Here is a 19,111-nt window from a genome sequence, read left to right as displayed (position 1 = left end):
CACGACTCGTCCTTACACAAGGGCCAACTTGCCAGTCTTCTGTGAGGTTCAATGACGCCGTGCCTCCACAACTGTGATGAACAGGCACAGAGGCCAGTTGTTTTCATTTCCTCTCCGTACCCGAGGGAATGCCCGGAAACTGGTGTTCTTTCTCGCCAATCCGGCTCCTAATGCCTACAACACTAAAACCGCGGGTGTACAAATAATTTAACCATGTGTTTTTTTTCTTGCCCTGCTTCTTTCTCGTCTGCCTTTATTCTGGGTACACTAAACAGGCTTTTTCTTTTTCCATTGGAGTTTTTTTTTTCATTTCCTTCATTTTGTCTGCAGAGACAATAGGCGTCATGGCGTTCTATTCCCTTCCTTTCCATCATATTGGTTTGTTCATGTCACTGGTGTTTTTTACGGCTCTTGTTATTTCTCCTTGTCTCTTTTTTCGAAATAAAAAGTAGGAAATTATTTGTGTTCTTGTTCTCTTGGTTTTTGTCTCTATCCGTTGTGTTCTGGCAGGAGGGACGAGGGAAATAGTGAGGTCACAGCTTTATCAACCTGTTGAGGCTGTTTAACTTGACTTCTTTCTATAGTTTCTTCGTGCTTTCTATCACCCATGGTGGCTTCTCCGTTGTTTTATTGAGGTCTGCGTTCATTTTGCTGGGGAGTATGTGGAGTTTCTATACATTTTTATATATATCTCGTTTGAATTCCAGCCGAAAGGCTTCTTCAAACTATATTTTCACCAATCTAACCTGACCTCTCTTGCGCTATTTCATGGCATATACTTGTTGCTCCTATCAATGTTTTTAGTTAGCTACGAGCCGGTGTGCTTTATATTTAAGCCTGCCTATCATTCAGCAATGTGGTTGTGAGTTGTATTTAAAACATAAATGTTTCCAGTTTATCAAACATGCCGTTCTCGCTACTTGCCGTCACAACTTCATGACATTTACTAATAAGCAACAAGCTTGGCACACAGCAACTTATCACGAACATTAGAACAGAGAGGTGAGAAGTGGAGCTTTTCATACCCCATGTCCCCACTCAAGTTTTTCTAGAATCTACCAAAAAGGGAAAAAAAAAAAAAAAAAAAAAAAGAAGAAAAAAAGAGCTAGAGCGAAAGAGTCACGTGACGATAGCTGGAAAAGTTGAATACACGATAAGAAAATATGGCTGGCTGTATAACGTCCTTGTAATGATTCCAGACCATCTTCTTTGGCAGCACCGCGCCTTGCGCTTTTCGACCTTATCACTCCGTTCCTCAGGAAAGCGAGACCCGGTCAAATTTAAATAACGTACCAGTCTAGGATGCCAGATATTTAGTTATCATGCAGAGAACTATAATAATAACTACGCCGTCAAGGCAATGTCTGAGGACATCACGCATGCTTGCCAATCCAAGACTCGTAAGTTCTCTAGGAATTGGCTCCCTTGGATGGTCATTAACTTGCGTACAATAGCTCCATACCACTAGCCATGTCGAAACCAGAATGTTTGAGTCACGGAAACCCAAGGATGCTGCTGCAACTAAAAAGAAGCTTGCGCCTCACCTTGCCATGGTTCCAACTTATACGAACATCACAATGTCGGAAACTTACCAAAGCCTCCTGCAGTGGGATCATGAGAACCCCCAAGAAAGTGTCAAGATCAACGAGCACACATCGTTGATCCCTGGAGAGATGCCAAATTACCTATCCAAGTCAGAGCCACTCTCCGCATGGCGAGACCTGAGAGAGGCGAATTCCCTGGATGGAGATGTCATGGTTGCTGGCGCTGATTCAAAGGAAGGCTTTGAGGAGTCCAGTACCATGGCAATAAGTATGCAGTGCAAAGTCGGAGCCTTGGTGGAAATAAGAACCCAGGATTCTCGTATCCCGCTCTTAGGCATTATAATCCACAAGCAACATGGGGGAAACTTTATCTACACCAACACTGGTCAATTGCTATACAAAGCTTCCCTACAGCCAAGCTTCTTCATCCCAGACTTTGTTCAGTCCGAGGAGCTCTCAATGCTGTACAAGTACATCCCCGATGAAGATGCTGATCCGCATAATCTAGAAGATCGCCAACCTCAACGAACAGAATGCTCCAAGCTGCTCAGCGCCATGCAGAAATTTATAGACGAGTCTGCTTCCATATATCATCTCAACATGAACGCTATAATCACAGCCCATGAGCACATTGGTGACGAAGACCACCATGTTTATGTCAGTATCTCAGAACTTGCGGATAGCATTTTATCAAAGTCCCATAGTGAGAGATTCGAAAAGTCACGCATAGCTGCCAAGTTCGACGGAGCCGAAAAGTCTACCATGCGTCGCCACATTACCCCTGATATAAAGAAGCAGTTTACAACGCCTGCCGCTCTCTACGCAGTCCACCGCTCCATCATGGAACACTATGTCTGGGCATTCACCATCACATCAATTCCTGACTCAGATGGCAAATTCCTTTACGAAGTTATTCCCTTGTCTTGGGCACGGGATATCAATTTCACGGAACAACAGGTTCGTGGCATGATGGAAGCATCTGGCTGGCCCATGGCCAAAACCGCCCCGCTTAACAACAGCCATCTACTCCAGGACTTCCTGCAGCGTGCAAAACATTACATCAAAATCAGCCGTGAGTCGCGCTCATGGAGCAATCATGGCACCATTGGTCCAATCACCGAGAAACCTGAGATGCCGCCACCAACATTTCTCTCATGGAAGAAGAGTGACTACCGCTTCCTCCGCTTCATTGAAATTTGGTCCTGCTATGATCAGTTCCCGTCAGGAGCCCGTCTACACACTATTGGCTCGCAGCTGCTAAAGCTCACAGAGATGTACACCGAAGCCGAGCTTCTTTCCAACTCTCTTGGATGGACCTTTATGCAGGAAGTACGAGAAGTCGTTCCATGGGATATCCAGGCGCGGTACACATACCGTTTTCCAGGCATGAAAGTCCTCAAGACACGAATTGGGGCGGTTACCACAACTGGCAATGATGGCATGAGCGAAAGCAATGCTACGGGATACGAGCGTCTTCTTGAACCAGAGATCGAGGGCTCAATGTGTGAGGATATTGCTGCCGGCCACCGTCGGTCGTGGGAGGGTGCGAATGTGTTTGCAATCGACGAGGAGTCGACAACACTTATTGACGATGCCATCTCACTGGAGCGCATTCCCGGGAAGTCAAATGAGTTCTGGGTTCATATCCATGTAGCCGACCCTGCAGCTTTTCTTGTTCCAAACTCCCCCCTGAGCCGCTGGCTCGAGGTTCTGCCACAGAACGTGTACCTCCCGGGAAACCTAGAGAATATGTTCCCTCCTGAGTTTGTCAAAAATGTCGTCACACCCAAATTCTCGCTAGACAAGAACCGCCCCTGCTTGACATTCAGTGCCCGTGTCAATAATGAGGGCAAGATTCTTTCCTCAAAGATAGAGCCTGGTATCCTGCCGAGCATCATCTACATCAAGGGCTCGGAAGTGTCCAAGGCGATCCCCGAGGACCAACGCCGCAAGCTCTCTCAGGACAAGCCGTTTATTGTCGGGCAACTTCCCGAGGATATCTTAGTTGATCGTGGAATGACCTCATATGAAGAGCTAAACCAGACACAAAAAGACGACCTCGCCGAGCTGCAGAGGCTGGGTGAAGCGCTTCGCAAAGAACGGGTTGCCCGCCTAGGCTTCCCTGGCCATGTTAGCAGACCTCAGGTGTATGTGGCCACCCCCAGAGGCTCAAACCACCAACAAGATGCATATATCCGGATTTCTTACTTCGAAGGCGGTCTTTCGGGTGACGTTGTTTCTTCGCACATGCAGCTTGCTGGCCAAATAGCGGCCAAATGGTGTGCCGAGAGAGGTATTCCTGCTCCTTATCGCACGCAGCCCCAAGCTGAGGAGCGCAAGTCTAAAATCCAAGGGCTATGGAAAAAAGCCTTCCCTAGTGCGACCGCATTGCTAGACAAAAACACAACTACCCAGGAGCAGAAAGAGGCTTTCAGTCAGTTGCTTGCCGAAGCTGGCGCTGTCGAGCTCTCTACCACGCCCGCACCTATTCTTGCTATGGGCGTTGACATGTACACCAAAGCCACGTCGCCGCTTCGCCGCTACACCGATCTGCTGCTGCACTGGCAGATCCACGGCGCGCTCGCCCACGAACGTGCCGAGGCATCAGCAAGCAAGAAGACCCCGATCAAGCCTGTCTTTCCCCTTCCATTACTAGACAGAAAACTACAGGCTGTGCGCAACCGCGAGCGCATCGCACGTCGTTTGGAGGGAACTGCGGGTTCTCGGCAGTGGATTCTACAGGCTCTAACACGCGCATGGAAATTTGGCCAGGCCGAACTACCTACTACGTTCAAATTTACCGTGGATGATGTGTTAAGCCGTATGGCCGTAGGGTCGCTGGACTGGTTTGACCAGAGAGCCGTTGCGACATCAGACTCACTTAGCAAAGTCGTAAAAAAACTGGCAGAGGTGCAGAAAGGCGATGTTTTTGAAGTGGAGCTGGATGATGTCAATATCCATAGTAAGACCATCAAAGTCAAGGCTCTTAAAAAGCTCGGGGCCTGAACATCACTTGGTGGGACAACACATGCGATAAGAAGCTAGTTTTGTACGATTATTGTAAAAATATAGTATCGATCCAGGAGGGTCACGTATATTAAAGTTTAACTTCCAGAACTCAGGCCAGCTGTCTGAGGGCCATGACAATTTCGTGATCTTCCCACAGGCATTAGGGTTTTATCAGGGTTGGGTCCAATACCAAGTGTAAGTATACCTACTGCGCTACTTCCCAGTTACCCCTTTCATGCCCCTGGCTTGGCTCAGGTACAGAAATTTAATTCCGGTTAGCCACCAACGCCAATCCTGGATCATATGCTCCCTGAAATACCACGTGATTTCTTGGACTTTCCCTATGTAGGTTCAAGGAAAGCGGAAAAGGCAAAGCCCCAAGGCAAAAAGAAACTATATAGAGGGAATATAGAGCGATTGGTCCGTAGGCGCCAAGCAAAAAATAAGAGGGCAAGACAGACGTAACGTCGGATGCTATGCAAGACATTAATTATAATATGCGGCTTCTGCTGAATGGGACGGTCTACAGATGTGTGTGTTGTGCTTCTGACCAGTGAGTGGGTGTATGCCGGTAAACGGTCCGTTTATAGGAGCGCTTATGTACGTACGTCTGTACAAGAAATTGCAAAATACATACAATAAGCCAGCAGCAGGTGAGGCGCAGGTTAATTGGGGGGAGCGAGTCGAGACATGCAGCAATAAATAACACCAAGCGGCAGTAGGGGTAGTCTCGAGCATGTGATTGGCCGGAATTTCCCACAGCCAAACTATGCTACTAATTATGGCGATAACAGGCTCAGGTCAAAATTAGCTTGCTGGAAGAAGGAATGGAAGGGCAAGGGCTTGTTCTAGGGGCCATGATAAAGCGCTAGGTTGGCACAAGATGAGCAAAGCTTTACAGCTGCAGTGGAACAAATATGCTGGTGACCAAAATACTAAATATACATATAGGGTTAGGGTATACATAGACAAATCGGGTTGCGTTGCATGAAAGGTTCCTCTCCTTCTCTTTTGGTCCGTAGGACAGCTGGGCTAGCATTCTACAGCTGGCTCTTGCCGTTTACTGAAATCAGGGACAAGGCAGAACTGCCCTGGTGCTGAAAATTTTTCTGAGATTCTGAGTCTGGATATCTTCATCTCTATTTTCTGGGCAAACTTGAAGAGAGGGAGAAGGGCGCTGGTTCAGTCTTCGTCAAGTCGCGTCTGGGCTTCTTGCCTTATATGGTTCATGGATGGGAAGATGGATGAGCTTGCTTGGGGGGCGGGCTCAGCACTCGAATGGGCTGCGTGCTAGTTGTGCAGGGCTTTTGGCCCATCCCCTTCTTCCTCTGCCCCCCCGGAACACCCCCACCACCCCTTTTGCATTGTAAGCTGGCTGTTCTGGGAGAGGGCTCAACTTGGGAGAGCCCCAAGAGGAGCAGGCAGCTTGAACAGGAACATGAGAGGCTGGCAAATGGGCTAGACGGGGCTTTGACCTTTGTTCACTCTTCTCCTAACCATCCTGAGCCTTTCTTTTCTCAACTCTTTTTCTTCTTTCCCTTTGAATTCTGCTGATCAGCCTTTCTTGTTGCCACGAACGATCGCTTACTTTTTCGGAGTTTTGGAAAAGAAAAATAAGGAAAAAAAAAACTTTCTTTTTCGGGGCTGCCATCGTCTGTCGTGTCATCCGTTGTCTTGCCATCACGACTGTTTTCCTTATTTTTTTCTTCCTTCCTCCTCTCCTCTTTATTCTTCAAAGCAACACACCAAAACGGTACCCCCTGACGCGCTTACTGAATCAAATTTCTCTCATCTCGGTCTTCATCTGGGGGGTTGGCTGGTTGGTCCACGTTCACGCTCACGGATTCCTTGCTGTATGCTGGATCCTCACTTCTGTAGCCTGTTTAGTTGCAGTCTTTTTTTTTTTTTTTTTTTTTTTCTTTTTTTTTCTGAGTAGCCTCAGGCTTGGTTGGTCCAGTCACTCAGATTAAGCGATATCAAGTGAACCAGCCCAGGCACCCATCGAAACAAGGAAATCAGGGTCCAACTCAACTGGCTTGGCTTGCCTGTCGTTGATAGTGGCCCATTTTCTGACCCGTTCATCTTTCTATTCTATTCTTTTTTTTTTTTTTCCTGTCTGGATAGCAAAGTCATACTGCTTGCTGCTTTGCTTTATCCTGTCGTGCCCTGCCTTGCACTACACTGCATTCCCTTGTACACTGCTGCATATCGTTCAAACGGGCCTAAAATGAGCGAGTCTTTTGATTTGGACCTGTCCAAGGCTACAGCCAGCGCCGTGACCTCGGCTACTTCAACTCTAGTCGCCACCGCAGCGGACAATAGCCTCATTAGTCCCTCTGCTATTGATACAAAGCCTGGCTCGATTCATGCTCATGTTCCTGGTACTACTACTGCTGCTATTGATGTTGATGCTACGACTCCTTCAACCGCTGTTGTTTCTACTGCCGCCGTTTCCAATACGACCCCTCCAGCCTGCACTGAGCAGGAGGCTGATAATGGTGACCTTGATGAGAATAACAGCCAGATCTATAGCCGGTTTTCTTTTCAGTTTCCCCATGATTCTGGCTTACAGGAGGACGAAGACCTGTACCTAGAAACTCGTATGCTGGACCTCAAACATCAAACAAGCTCTAGTCCTAATCAATCAAAAGAGGAAGCGTACATCGAAAAAGCAAAGCAAGACAACAACAAGACTAGCGGCGTTGATAGTCCGACTGCTATTGTTCAGGGACCTGCTGAATCACAGTCCTCTAATCCTCTTGTTTCTCCTGCACCTGGCCCGAATCAGGCCTCTTCTTTCTCATCTGACGTAGAACAAGCCCAAAGGCATCAAGACCTAGATCGACGCTTGTTAGATGACGCTTTTCTCTTCTCACCAAATCCGCCGTCGCCGCAACAGGTAAGTTCAAGTCTAGCCAATGTGATCCTATCCTCTGCTATTTATCTTCTATTCCACCGCCGGCCTTCTTAGCACATCTTTCACTTGTATCCTTTTTTGCTTCTCTTCTCGTTACCCCCTCCCTCTACCCTAGTTAATTGTCCGCACTACCAAGTCTGGTGTTCTTGCCCTTTCTCTTGGAAATCCTGTCTGCCCGTCCGCTACAAGCCTCCTTTCTCCCGGTTCGGTCTAGATATGCTTTGGGAATCGTCCCTTTGGTCGTTTAGCTGGGCCTGCTGCTTCTAGACCCTGTGATCTGTCTAAACTTTCCTCTTTCTCTCTCCTCCTAGCCTCTTCCTCCTCGCCCCGGATTTTGCACCTCTCTATTCCTTGCCTTGCTCTTCCCTGCCTTAAATTTAATGGTTCAAGGTATCATATCATCATTGCTTTCGCCTCTCGCATACCCATCTATTGGCTCTCATTTCCGACCAGCTTAGTATTCCTCATTTCTTTGCTCCTGTCTCACTTGTCCCAATCTTTCAGTTTTTGTCTACTTGTATCGCCCTAAACTCTGTTGTCCTTTTCTGTTTTCCCTTCTATTCCCGATTCTTATTGTCCTATTTTCATCCTTTATTTTCTTTCCTTTAATATTGCCTTGCATTATTAAGTGTTCTCTCAACATACTATCATTATTGCCTCTGCCACTGTCATTGCCACTTACACGCCATAACCATCACTTGCTTTGCCGCATACACACATATCTGTGTTTCACCTGGCCCAAATTGTGCACACCAAGCTGGCTGGCTACCAATCCCCACAGAGAATAAGCTTCTTTCCACACCTTTCACCCCATTACTTCCGCCGTGTCCACCAAGCTGCAAGTCGTACAGTACACACCCCCATCTAACCGCCGCCAATATTTTGTCTTACTCTAGACTGCACCAGTTGCCGCCCCTAAGCTTGTGCAACATCCTGCTGCTGCTCAAAATACCTTGAGCCGTTCGTCTTCTTGCTCTTCTTTCCACGTCCTAACCAAGGGCCTCGACTCATACTTTGAGAACGAGATCGAAGACGGGACTGTCCCTACCCAGTCTCGCAACCTGTTAAAAGGGGAACAAGATAACCAACTTGTCAACGATCAACAGAACGGAGAGGCTAGATTGTCTACTGCCACTCTCCAAACTGCAGCTGTATCGTCAAGGCTATCCGGTACACTTACAACAGAGCCGGCATCTGTTCTTCCTGTCCACGATTTTGGCAACACTCGGCCGCCAGCCAGTCCATCGACTTTGCAGCGAATCTCATTATCGAGCCTGGCATCGCCCATAGCGCAACTCCAAAGCCCAATCGCCGGTAGCCCTATCAAAAGAAAGCCTCTTTCAGCTTCCGCGTCTGCTCTAGCGACTCGCTTTTCTAACCCCCCGGTTCGCAAATCTTTGGACAAAGACAGCAACTTGATTAGCCCCAAGCTCCAACCTTCCGTCGCTTTCTTTCAGCCTCAGTCTTTAGACCAGTCTCTGGATTCTCTAGACAGCTTTCCACTGCCACCCAGTGTTAGAACTAGCAAAGAAAACGTCTGTGAAGAGCATTCAAAGAAGCTCACTGCTAGTCAGGGCGCTCTCGATAGGTACGTTCTCCATTTAAAGTTTATGTTGTGCCCCTTAATACCCTGCCTAAATAACTCCTTTGCCCTTCTCACTTCAAGTCCAATTATTGCTTCTTACATGAAGCTCTGGAATTACCTTTATGTCATCCTCCCTATCTATATCAGCCAAGTTTGGCTAGGGAGGGCAAGCCGGGCCTAAGACGGATTCCTTTTCTACTTTTGCTTAGGTTACCTTCGCTTTTTTTTTTTTTGCCAGGAGGACCGGGACCAGGGTACTGCGCTTTGACTCCTTCACTGCCTTTGTACCTTTTTAAATGAATTTCCTCATTTCATAAGTGAATGAGTCTAAGAAGTCTAGACTGACTGAGCCTGTACTGGATTGAATCCCTTTCCGCTGGTTCTCATTTCTTTGTTACTACTCCTGTTCTTGCCCTCCTTTTTTCTCCTTCTCCTTTCTTCCCTATTATGACTTGACCAAGTCGCATACTTGTTTTCCCCTTTCTCGTTTTCTGGCCCAAGCTTCTGACCATACAGGCTTTGCAGTTCTCGATCGTCCCTTCAAAACCCTGTTGACACAGCCGATCTAAACATCCACCCGGACACAGCGTTGACCACTGTCCCCCATTCTCGAAACACTAGCGTCTCATGTTCTGCAAGTAAAGAGCAGGGTGTAAACGAAACCAGATTGTACCAGAAAGAAGAAGAAGAAGAAGAAGAAACGAGCTTTGGCCTCCCCAACATCCCACCAGGTTATCTCGAAGAAACACAACCACAGGAACGATACGAACCGCAAGGTCCCTACCACCATCCTTTCTCTCCTGTTACTGCGTCTCAGCAGTTTCCTTACGAGATCGCTCCTAATACTTCTTCCAAGTCTTACCACGACTTTGCCTACGAAGAAGAGCGTGAGTCTCGCCTAACGCTGAGCTATCACCAAATTGATACTATTGATGAGGTGACCGAGCCCGAAACTTCTCCCAAGTATCGTGACTCGTTTCAGTCGTCGGTTTACAGTCTTCCTACTGCCGACTACGCCAGTCTAGACGGCCGTGAGCCTGTATCTAGAAAGCTTGGCCCCGCCTTTGAGGTCAAACACTCCACATATTCTACACGCCCTACTCCTACTCCTGACACTTCACAGCTTTCGGCATACCCTGAATCGCCGCCACCTCTGCCTCCAAAGCCAGAGGACCGTCGACTTTCATTCAACACTCCACCTATACCACCTCCAAAGCCGGGCGCGACCTCGGCTCAAACCGCCACAATTACGTCCCACGCAGATCCCGGACTCTCTTCCCCCATATTGCCGTTGCATCCAACGGCCGAACTCAACAAACCTTTACCCAGGTCGCCAAACCAACCAAACTTGGATCAAGGGGAGCTATTTGTTTGGACGCCAGGTGCTGATTCGCCCACGAACAGTGCCTTTTCGTCCATTCCGTCTCCAGTGTCTCCCCAACGCACCTTCTCTACCGATGATACGGCAGAAGCTCCTGCAGACTCAGGAACATACACCACACCAAAAAACATACCTGCTCATGTATTGGCACAGCAAGACGCTATTAAATACCTTGAGGATTTACAAACACCGCCTGCGACAAAGGGCTTAACATCAACAAATACAACTGGCTCATCTGGGCACGAAATTAGCGATATGGAAGATGAACTCAAGGCCATCAGTGCCGAACTGGCAGCGTCTATCCGGCGTGAGATGGACTTGGAAGATATCGTAGATAGACTACAGTCCGAGGTTACCAACTCTGCCCAAAGCTCTAACAAGCGCACGAGTGACTACTTTTCCGACTCTGGTTATAGTTCAACCAAGTTTAGTGAATATGACCAGAGCCGGGAAGAAATTGAAAGAATCCAGCGCAAGGCCGACCAGGAGAAGGCCCGGATCCGACTGGAGCTCACAACAAAGGTTCAAGAAGAGCGTGAGAAGCGTCATAACCTGGATCTAAAAATACAAGAGCTCTCCGCTAAGGCGATACGTCACAATGAGTCGACCCAGATATCTGCTGCTGACAACAGCCGACTAAAAGAACTCGAGAACCAGTGCGAAGATTTGCGCCGGCGTCTTTCCGACGAGCGCGAGATGAAGGACAATTTCGAGCATCTTCTAACAGCTCTTAAGGGCGAGCTCGAGGTTACCTCTAACGAACGCGACAACCTTCGCGATGAAGTCGTGCCTGAACTCCGGGCCCGTGTTGAGGGCCTTGAAGTGCAGAATGCCGAGATGTCGACTATGTCATACGAGTCGAGCAAGATCCAACAGGAACTCAAGGCTTTACGGGACGAGAATGACAACCTCAGAAACTCAAAGTTTGAGTCTGAGATGAAGACTCGTGTAACGTCATTGACGCGTTCTAGCTCTGTGGCGTCTTCATTTAAGTTGCAAAAGGCGCCTATGGGCCTGAGCCGTTCAAACACAGTCAAGGGGTCCGAGAAGGCCACTTCAATGGAATCTAAGGATGCTCTATTAGAGAGGCTCAAGGATGTCGAGGCACAACGTGATGCGCTTCATAGAGCACTCAAGTCTTTGCTGGAGCGCCAGGAATTCCAGAACCGCGAAAGCGAGAAGAAAATCAAATCTTTGGAGACATTGCAATCACGCCTGCTTGAAGGATCACCGAGAAAGGCAGGCTACGAGAAGGAGATTGAAAACCTAAAGCTTGAGATTACAGTTCTTCGCCGCCGTGCTGAAGAAGCCGTCGAACAGAAGTGGCGCGTTGAGAACGGCCTTCGCGGCTTGAAGACAGACCTGGATCGTGCTGAGGCTGAAATTTCTTCGCTCAAAACGCTGTTACAGGCAAACGACATTCTCATTCCTCCTGCCTTCAATATGGCATCGAGTGCAAGCATGACAACTCCCGAATCAACCAGCGTTGTCTCCTCAGAAAGCCTCAACAAAGCTTTGACTGACGTGCAGGAAGCCTACCAAGAATCGCTGATTAGGATTCGGTCTCTAGAGGCTGCTAGCACCGATGAGAAAACAGTTGCTGCTATTCAGCGTCTGGAGACTGCTCTTGCTAACATGACTGCGGACCGGAACGTCGCTAGGATAGAAGCAGATAGCCTGCGTGTGCAGGCCATGAATGCCTCTGCCAGCCAGGCCGAGCACATCAAGAGTGAGCAAGTGCTCTCTGACCAGCTGCAGTCGTCTGCGCAACGCATCGAAACACTTGCTGCTCAGGTCAGTGAGCAATTATCGCTCAACTCGGATCTCCGCCAGCGTCTGCTCGATACTGTCTCTCGTGGCGAGGCTGATCGCCAGGCCAACGTTTCATGGGTCAACCAACTGCAGGAGAAGCTGCGGGTCATGGAGGACCAGCTTAATGCGGCACAAACAGCGACAGATGAACGTATCGCTATCTACGAGGAGGAAATTGCCTCGCTCCGCATGGCCCAAAGCTCTCAACTTCAGCGCATCGGCTCGCCTATTAGTGGCGGCGGCTTACGGTCCCCTGGCATGCGGTCGCCGGGTCTTCGCTCGCCATTCCTCACTGGGGCAGCTGACCGCGCTGCATCGCCCCTTACATCTCCCATGTTCCCGCGGTCACCGCGGTCGCCGCGCATGGTCAACAGCAAGTCATTTGAGGATGAGGCAGAACGCACACGCCTGCGCAACAGGGTACAGGAGCTGGAGAAAGCGCTGTCCGAGGCTGAGACGGAGATGCAGAACATTGTCGGCAAGATCTCGGAGGCGCAGATTCAGGTACTGACATTGCAAGAGGAGCGTGATGCGGCTTTACGCGAGACGAGAAAGGTGCAGCGTGCGCTGGAGGAGGAGATGGCACAGGCGAAGCGCCTGGCAGCTTAGAGGACGTGGTGACAGTACCACGCAAGCCTACGCCTTTCTTGTAATCGCCATTCCTCTTGCGACTCGTTGCACGCACATGCTACCTACGCGCATACGCCCACAGATACACACATACATACACACAACATGACCGACATGGGGGGGGGTGGTTGTTTTCACTTAATGCAATGGGTTGAACGGCGTTCTTGGAGGCAACTTTGCCTGACTCTTATTTTTTGTTTTCTTTTTCCTTCGGGCTCTCAGGACGGCCTGATGATAACACAACATAGAAGCAATGCAGGTGGTATCCTGGCTGGGGCTTTTTTATTTTTTGTTTCGATATCACGTGGTATATTTACTATCTTAGTTTTCATTTCTGGGGAGAAGAGGTGAGGGTCTTCCGGTAGGTTTGCTGTATATAGCTAGCGGTGGTGCAGATAGGTGAGTGCACATGCATGGTTATTTTATCTTGTCTGAATATTACAGTTATGTTAATCACCTAGAGCTTTACTAAGATGATTATGTGAAGCAGGCAAGACTAACAGGTGCATGAAGAAGCACTGAAACCGGCCCTGGGGGCGAGTAGCTAGAGGACTGGTGAAATTCCGGGAATATCAAGCAATAGGAAGCGCCGCCAGAGAGAAAGACTAGGAAGATACGAGCGAAGGAGGGAGATAGTGGTAAGATGAAAGAGGGCAGAGTTTGCGGCGCAGAACGGGCTATTTGCCTATTGATGTGGAGGAGGCAATGTCATACAAGGAGGGAGGCAGGACTTTTGCGTTTGGGTTATTTTATTATTTATTATTTATTTATTTTTTTTTTTATATTTGTTTTAGGGGCTGTCAATCAACCAACTGCCCTCCCTGCCTGGGGGGTCTTTTACGCGATCTTGCAGAGTGCCTTGAGCCTATTTCTAGCGTAGTATTGGAATGCTTCTATTTTCTTTTCTCTTTCCTTTTGGGGAGATGGACAAGGCATATGGGAAATTTGGCCCAAGAAATGGGTGGTATAAGACGTGCGTGAGCAGTATAAGACGCAAGTGGTATAAGACTAACAGCGGCGTAGCCTAGCATGTATGGGTGGGTGGGTATCTTCCTACTTGGTTGTTATTTTTATTACATGCTAATTTTCTTCCCAAACGTGCTCCTTGCCTGCATTCTTCCTTCTCCTCCTCTCTTGGTATTAACTGCTTCTCTGTTTGTTGTTGTTTTCTTGGGCTTTTCTGTTTTTTTTCTTTTTTTTCCCGTCCCGCCAACGATCTCTCGGCCTTCGGTAATGTCTATGTTCTTGTTTAGCCCACTTTTGTCTTTAATTATAGTTCTGAGACTTTAAATTATCCTGTCAGCATGTCACGAAGCCCCCTCCTCCCCCACTCAACGAAGCTAAGGCCCAAAGTGAAGCTGGACCCTCGAGTCATCCATCAATGGCAATACCGAAGCAGGGAAGAACGGAAGACCGGAAGACCGGAAGACCGGAAGCACGGAGAGAAAGAAGCTATGAAGATTGCAAGAGGAGAGAGAAAGCTTAGGCAGGCAGGCCCAGCAGTGGTAAGAGCTCTCGTGTAACCTGTGGGTTGGTGATGCCATGCCGTCTGTCGTAGAGGATATATGAACCGTACACGTCGAAGAAAGTTGCCATGACGAATAGCAGCAACGGAGGGGGGCTATGGAGACTTGCTTATTCCATCTTTGCCTCTTTTTCCCCGTCCCTTGCATGAGGCTTGTTCCTTTCTTTTTCGCACTTGGCCCAAAAATAGAACAGGCTTGCCTGGTCCTGGTCAAAGAAGGGTCGAAGGAAAGGGTCCGACGCTAGTTAGAGAAACGAAAAAAAGAGAGAAAAAAAGGTTAAGCAAGAGAAAAGGAAACGGGATATAGGCAAATTCCCGTGGCACAAGTAGTACGGAGATGGCTTCTCTCCATCATTCTGCCCGGCGCAAAGCTTAACCGGATGATATGGTCGCTGTCCTCGTGTGGTAGTCTGAGACAGTAGCTTTAGTCACGCGTATATATCGTCAAGCTCTGAAAGCGCTTGTTTGGTGCTTAGTACTGCGCTTGGGGGGGGGGGGGGGGGGACAGGTAGGGCGGCGAGAGAGGCTCAAGATCCATGCTACGTCGTCGCCTAGGCCTGAGCCGAGTGCCATGGGTCATGAGGTAACTCTTGCAAAAGTACATGATGCCATGTGCCATGTTTTCCTGGCCCAGATCCTCCATACGGCGTGTAGGTCTTGGTATATTTGGAAACGTCTCCCCCTACTGTCTCTCCAGCTAGATTTCTCCTTCTTCTCTCCTTCTACTTCTATTCCTTATCCTTTTCCTGTGTCCCCCCCATCTTCTCCTTTCCTTGCCTTATTTCTTTTCTTTTTGTTCTTCATAATTCATTGCATTGCATTTGTTTTCTTTACTTCGTTACTACTCAGCCCTGTTGTTCCTATTCACCGGGCCGTGGTTTATTCTCTTGATTATATTTGCATATTTCCTTTCACAACTTGTCTTGCATATATCCATATGTCGTTCTTTGGGTAGAACCTCACAGCATCAGCATTAGCATCAGCATTAGCATTAGCATTATCATCAGCATTATCATCAGCATCAACATTAGCATCAACATCAGCATCAGCATCAGCATCAACATCAACACCAGCATCAGCATCAAGAACCACCACAATCGCACACCAAGAAAGCCTACCTATCCCTCTTGCTTAGTGCCCATTGTGTGGCCCCACCCTCGCCCAAGATGCGCAGCATTCTCCTCCTCGCCGCTCTCTCTTCCCTGCAGCTCATCGTAGCTTCGCCTATAAGCCACTCTAACGACCACGCGCCCGCGGTCCCCCTCCCCGTTTCTAGCTCTAAAGAGCCCAAGTTATTCCCTGACTCAAAGCCTGGCCCCCCCAATCGCGAAGCCACCCATGAGCGGGCTAAGCCCATCGTCAACCGCGATCCCCTCGATACTAGAGTATCCACCAGCTCGAACTCTGATGGCGAGGCTGCCCAAAAACGGGATGATCCAGTCACTGCCGATTCGCTCCTCAGTAGTCGAAAGTTGAACATCCCCGGCTTTGACTCTGACCGTCCTGACCCCGTAGCCGATCACTCCCCACCTAACCCCATTGCTGCCCGTGCCCCCCCTTCCAAGCCCGGCAAAAAGTCCAAGGTTAGGAAGGGAGGTGCCAAATTGCCCCAAAGTTCAAAAACTAGCAGCTCCAGCACTGAGGCCACTGACTCCCCACCCAACCACCTTGATGCCCGTGCTCCTCGCAGAGGCGGCGGAGGCGGCAAAGGCTTCAAGCTTTCCAAGTTCTTTTCTAAGCCCTCTAATACCCCCTCGACGAGCGAATTCAAGGTTGCCAAGGAAGGCCTGGGATTGGGCTCCAAGCTATTTGGCTTAAAATCTAAAAGTCCTAAACCCACGGACACCAATTCTTCACCCAACCCTATTGCTGTTCGTGCTCCTGACGGTAGTGACAAAGCCAAGGTTCCTGGCGTCAAAGTCCCTGAGCTATTCCCTGGCTCGAAATCCGACCCCTCCGGCCCCGTAGCCACCCATTCTCCACCTAACCCCATTGCTGCCCGTTCTCCTCGCAAAAGCGGCGGCGGTGGCTCCAAAGGTAGGAACAAGGATAAGAGTCGCGGAGGCAAGACCAAAAATCCTAAGCCTGCTGCGGGAGGCCTAACGCCACCTGCCTCCAAGCTCGACGCCGGGTCATCATCAGGCAAGCGTTTCAAGTTTCCCAAGCTGTCCTGGCCCCGCAAGAGGACTATGGTCAAGCTTATGCTGAAACTCAAGGGCCCCAAAAGCCGCTTCCCTAGACCACCTGGCAACAACACTGCCTCTTCGAATGCTACCTGTCCTATAGAGCAGCTCGCGCCTTCCACCTGGATGAACCTGAACATGGACTCATGGCTAGACTCGTGGGTCAAGGACAAGGTAACTCGCCAAGAAACCAATAATGTAGGGCAGCTAGCACACAGTTTTGGAGCCCCGAACTTTGTCTGTGGTGTTGACCAGTTTTGCGATGCTGGCCAGCCCTGTGCCCCCGTGCGTACTCCCGAGTGGTATGCACTTCTGGCCACTCAAAACCTCAACACCTACATGAACGCCGTGCTTCAGGGCTCTGAGGCTGCCAGTAACATCCTGACTGAGATTCTCCCTGGCATGGTCGCCGACCTGTACCCCCAGGGCGACGGCAGTGCTGTAGCCACCAAAGACTTGTACCCTCTGTTCAACACTATCCTCAGTGTCATCTCCTTCGCCAAGCCTTCCCCCGGCACCAACACCGCTACTCCGACTGCCAGTGGCACTACTGCCACTTCTGGCCTCAACAGTACCGAGTTTATCATCGAAGCCCTGCAGCCTAGTCTTCCTGAGGGCGAGACCACTGCCTGGACCAACATGACCAACCATCTGCCCGTTGTCATGGAGGACTACATAGACCAGATCAGCCTGACACTGCAGGACGTCATTGACAAGCCCATCAACGAGCCCATGGGCGGCCTAGCATCTGTCCTCAAGGGCGGTTCGTTCCTTGGTTTATCTGAAGACTTTTCCCAGGAGGATCTCGGCAACACGGCCGGGCCCGCTCTCAAAGTCTGGGCGGCCGCGTTGATGCTGCGTAGCCAGGGATTCATGATTTCCGTGGCCAACCAGACTAGCAACGCCGCCGACACGTGTGTTGGTAGCGATACGGCTATCGGCTCGTCGTCTCTCTGCATCGATAATGGCCCTGAAAACTGGACGATGGCCACGCTTGTCGACAAGGGCTATCATCCTCAGAACGAAGTAATGGACATTCTTGTCTCCAAGTATGGTCTTACCCGCGAGCAGATCACCCACGAAGCGCTGACCTGTGACCCTAATGTGGATTATTTCGGAGGCGTACTGCCCTTGGATCCCAAGGCGAAGTGCCTGTTCGTGCTACCGGCGCCCCGCATAAATGTTCCATAGGTTTAGTGGGATGGAATGATGGAATGGAACGGCTTATGTCAGCACATACAGACCCTAACCCTTTACAATGATAGTCCTACCGTGGAGCTCTTTGTGGTTTTTGTTTTCTTTTTGTGCTCATGACGTCTGCTTTGGACGTGTGTTTCTTCACAGTCCGTTTTTTTTTTTTGGTTTTTTCTTGTCGAACATTTTTGTCTTCGGACTGCCTATATGACTATCTATCACTATTATACAATGTACAAGTTACTTTCGCAAAAGAGAATATAAAAGTAGTGAGTGACATGATAATTCTAAGCCCTTTGTGTGTCTGCGGTGCATGACGATATGCAGACAAAGTGCGAAAAATGAAATGACATAGGTGAGGCACGGCAGACTACGACTACCAACAAGCAGGGGAGATTAGGCAATGCAGGGAAAAACACATATTATGGAGGGGAGACTCTAAAAAAGACCACGGCCATGCCATGCCATGCCATGCAATGTCATGCCATGTAAGGTCGTCCGGACTATCCATGCAACGATACACAATGGGTAAGAATCACAAAAACAAGGTTTTGCAGCTGTTTGTTTCAAGCAAGTTTCTCTTTGCTGGCCGTTATGCGCCATTGACAGTCGGAGAGACTTTTTGTTCTTATCGTTTGTCTCTGGAGGGAGCTCTTTGGACCAAAGGCCTCTGACCTGTTGCTAAAAGGCTTATGGCTGATATTGGATCTTCAGGCTTCCGAGCGCGAAGGTGAGTTCAGAAAAGGGAATAAATACAACCTCAGGTCTTCGCGTCGAGTAAAAGGCCTATATGCAGCCTCACCCCTAGCAAAGGGGCAATTGGTGGGCACTGTATGCGGACCCGCCCCTTTCCTCAACTTGGCACTAGGATAGCTGAGCCAGGCACAGTGCGACTTTCTGGCGATGGCTTTGCTCAACGTCCCTCTGTTCCGCGTTCCTTTTTTCCTGCCAATATTTTGAATCTTGCTACATGATACTGCTACTTGGAAACCCACTTCCGATATCACCCTCCCCTTTCCCTTCCTGCTGCCTCCCAGGGGGAAGAAGAATGTCGACCAACCATGGTCGTACAACCATCTCTGTTGCATAGCACAGACGCTTGGCGAGCGAGGCCGGATGTATTGGCTAGATAATGTGGTAGCGAGAGAGAAAGAGGAGGAGGAGGAGGAGGAGGAGGAGGAGAAAGGCCGACGACTTATCTGTACAAATAATGAGGCGGGGAGAAGCAAGGTGACTGTCAAACTTTAGGTTCCCTGTCCCCTCCCCGCTAACGTTGGACGCATGGCAAAGGCTCGGCATGGCATGGGCTTGGAGAGCGTGTTTGAGACTGG

The 19,111-nt window shown here is 49.3% G+C and overlaps 3 protein-coding genes across 3 annotated transcripts; all 3 read left to right on the top strand.

The window, feature by feature from the left end:
• Positions 1 to 1,484: 1,484 nt before the first annotated feature.
• Positions 1,485 to 4,550, top strand: HOO65_070427 (Mitochondrial protein cyt-4; the record flags this gene model as incomplete). Its single annotated transcript, XM_071001328.1, has 1 exon — positions 1,485 to 4,550. The coding sequence occupies one exon, from the start codon at positions 1,485 to 1,487 to the stop codon at positions 4,548 to 4,550; it is 3,066 nt and encodes a 1,021-aa protein (XP_070857145.1).
• A 2,230-nt stretch (positions 4,551 to 6,780) lies between these two features.
• Positions 6,781 to 12,857, top strand: HOO65_070426 (ATPase involved in DNA repair; the record flags this gene model as incomplete). The annotated part of the gene is made up of 3 exons (XM_071004768.1): positions 6,781 to 7,452; positions 8,367 to 9,058; positions 9,581 to 12,857. 3 exons carry the CDS (start codon positions 6,781 to 6,783, stop codon positions 12,855 to 12,857), a joined length of 4,641 nt encoding a protein of 1,546 aa, XP_070857144.1.
• A 2,712-nt stretch (positions 12,858 to 15,569) lies between these two features.
• Positions 15,570 to 17,777, top strand: HOO65_070425 (uncharacterized protein; the record flags this gene model as incomplete). Its single annotated transcript, XM_071001327.1, has 1 exon — positions 15,570 to 17,777. The coding sequence occupies one exon, from the start codon at positions 15,570 to 15,572 to the stop codon at positions 17,775 to 17,777; it is 2,208 nt and encodes a 735-aa protein (XP_070857143.1).
• Between the last annotated feature and the right edge of the window lie 1,334 nt (positions 17,778 to 19,111).

This window comes from Ceratocystis lukuohia, assembly GCF_044167205.1.
Source record: "Ceratocystis lukuohia strain C4212 chromosome Unknown Supercontig7_pilon, whole genome shotgun sequence".
In the NCBI taxonomy this organism is placed as follows: Eukaryota; Fungi; Ascomycota; class Sordariomycetes; order Microascales; family Ceratocystidaceae; genus Ceratocystis; species Ceratocystis lukuohia.
This window is presented reverse-complemented; position numbering and strand designations above follow the sequence as displayed.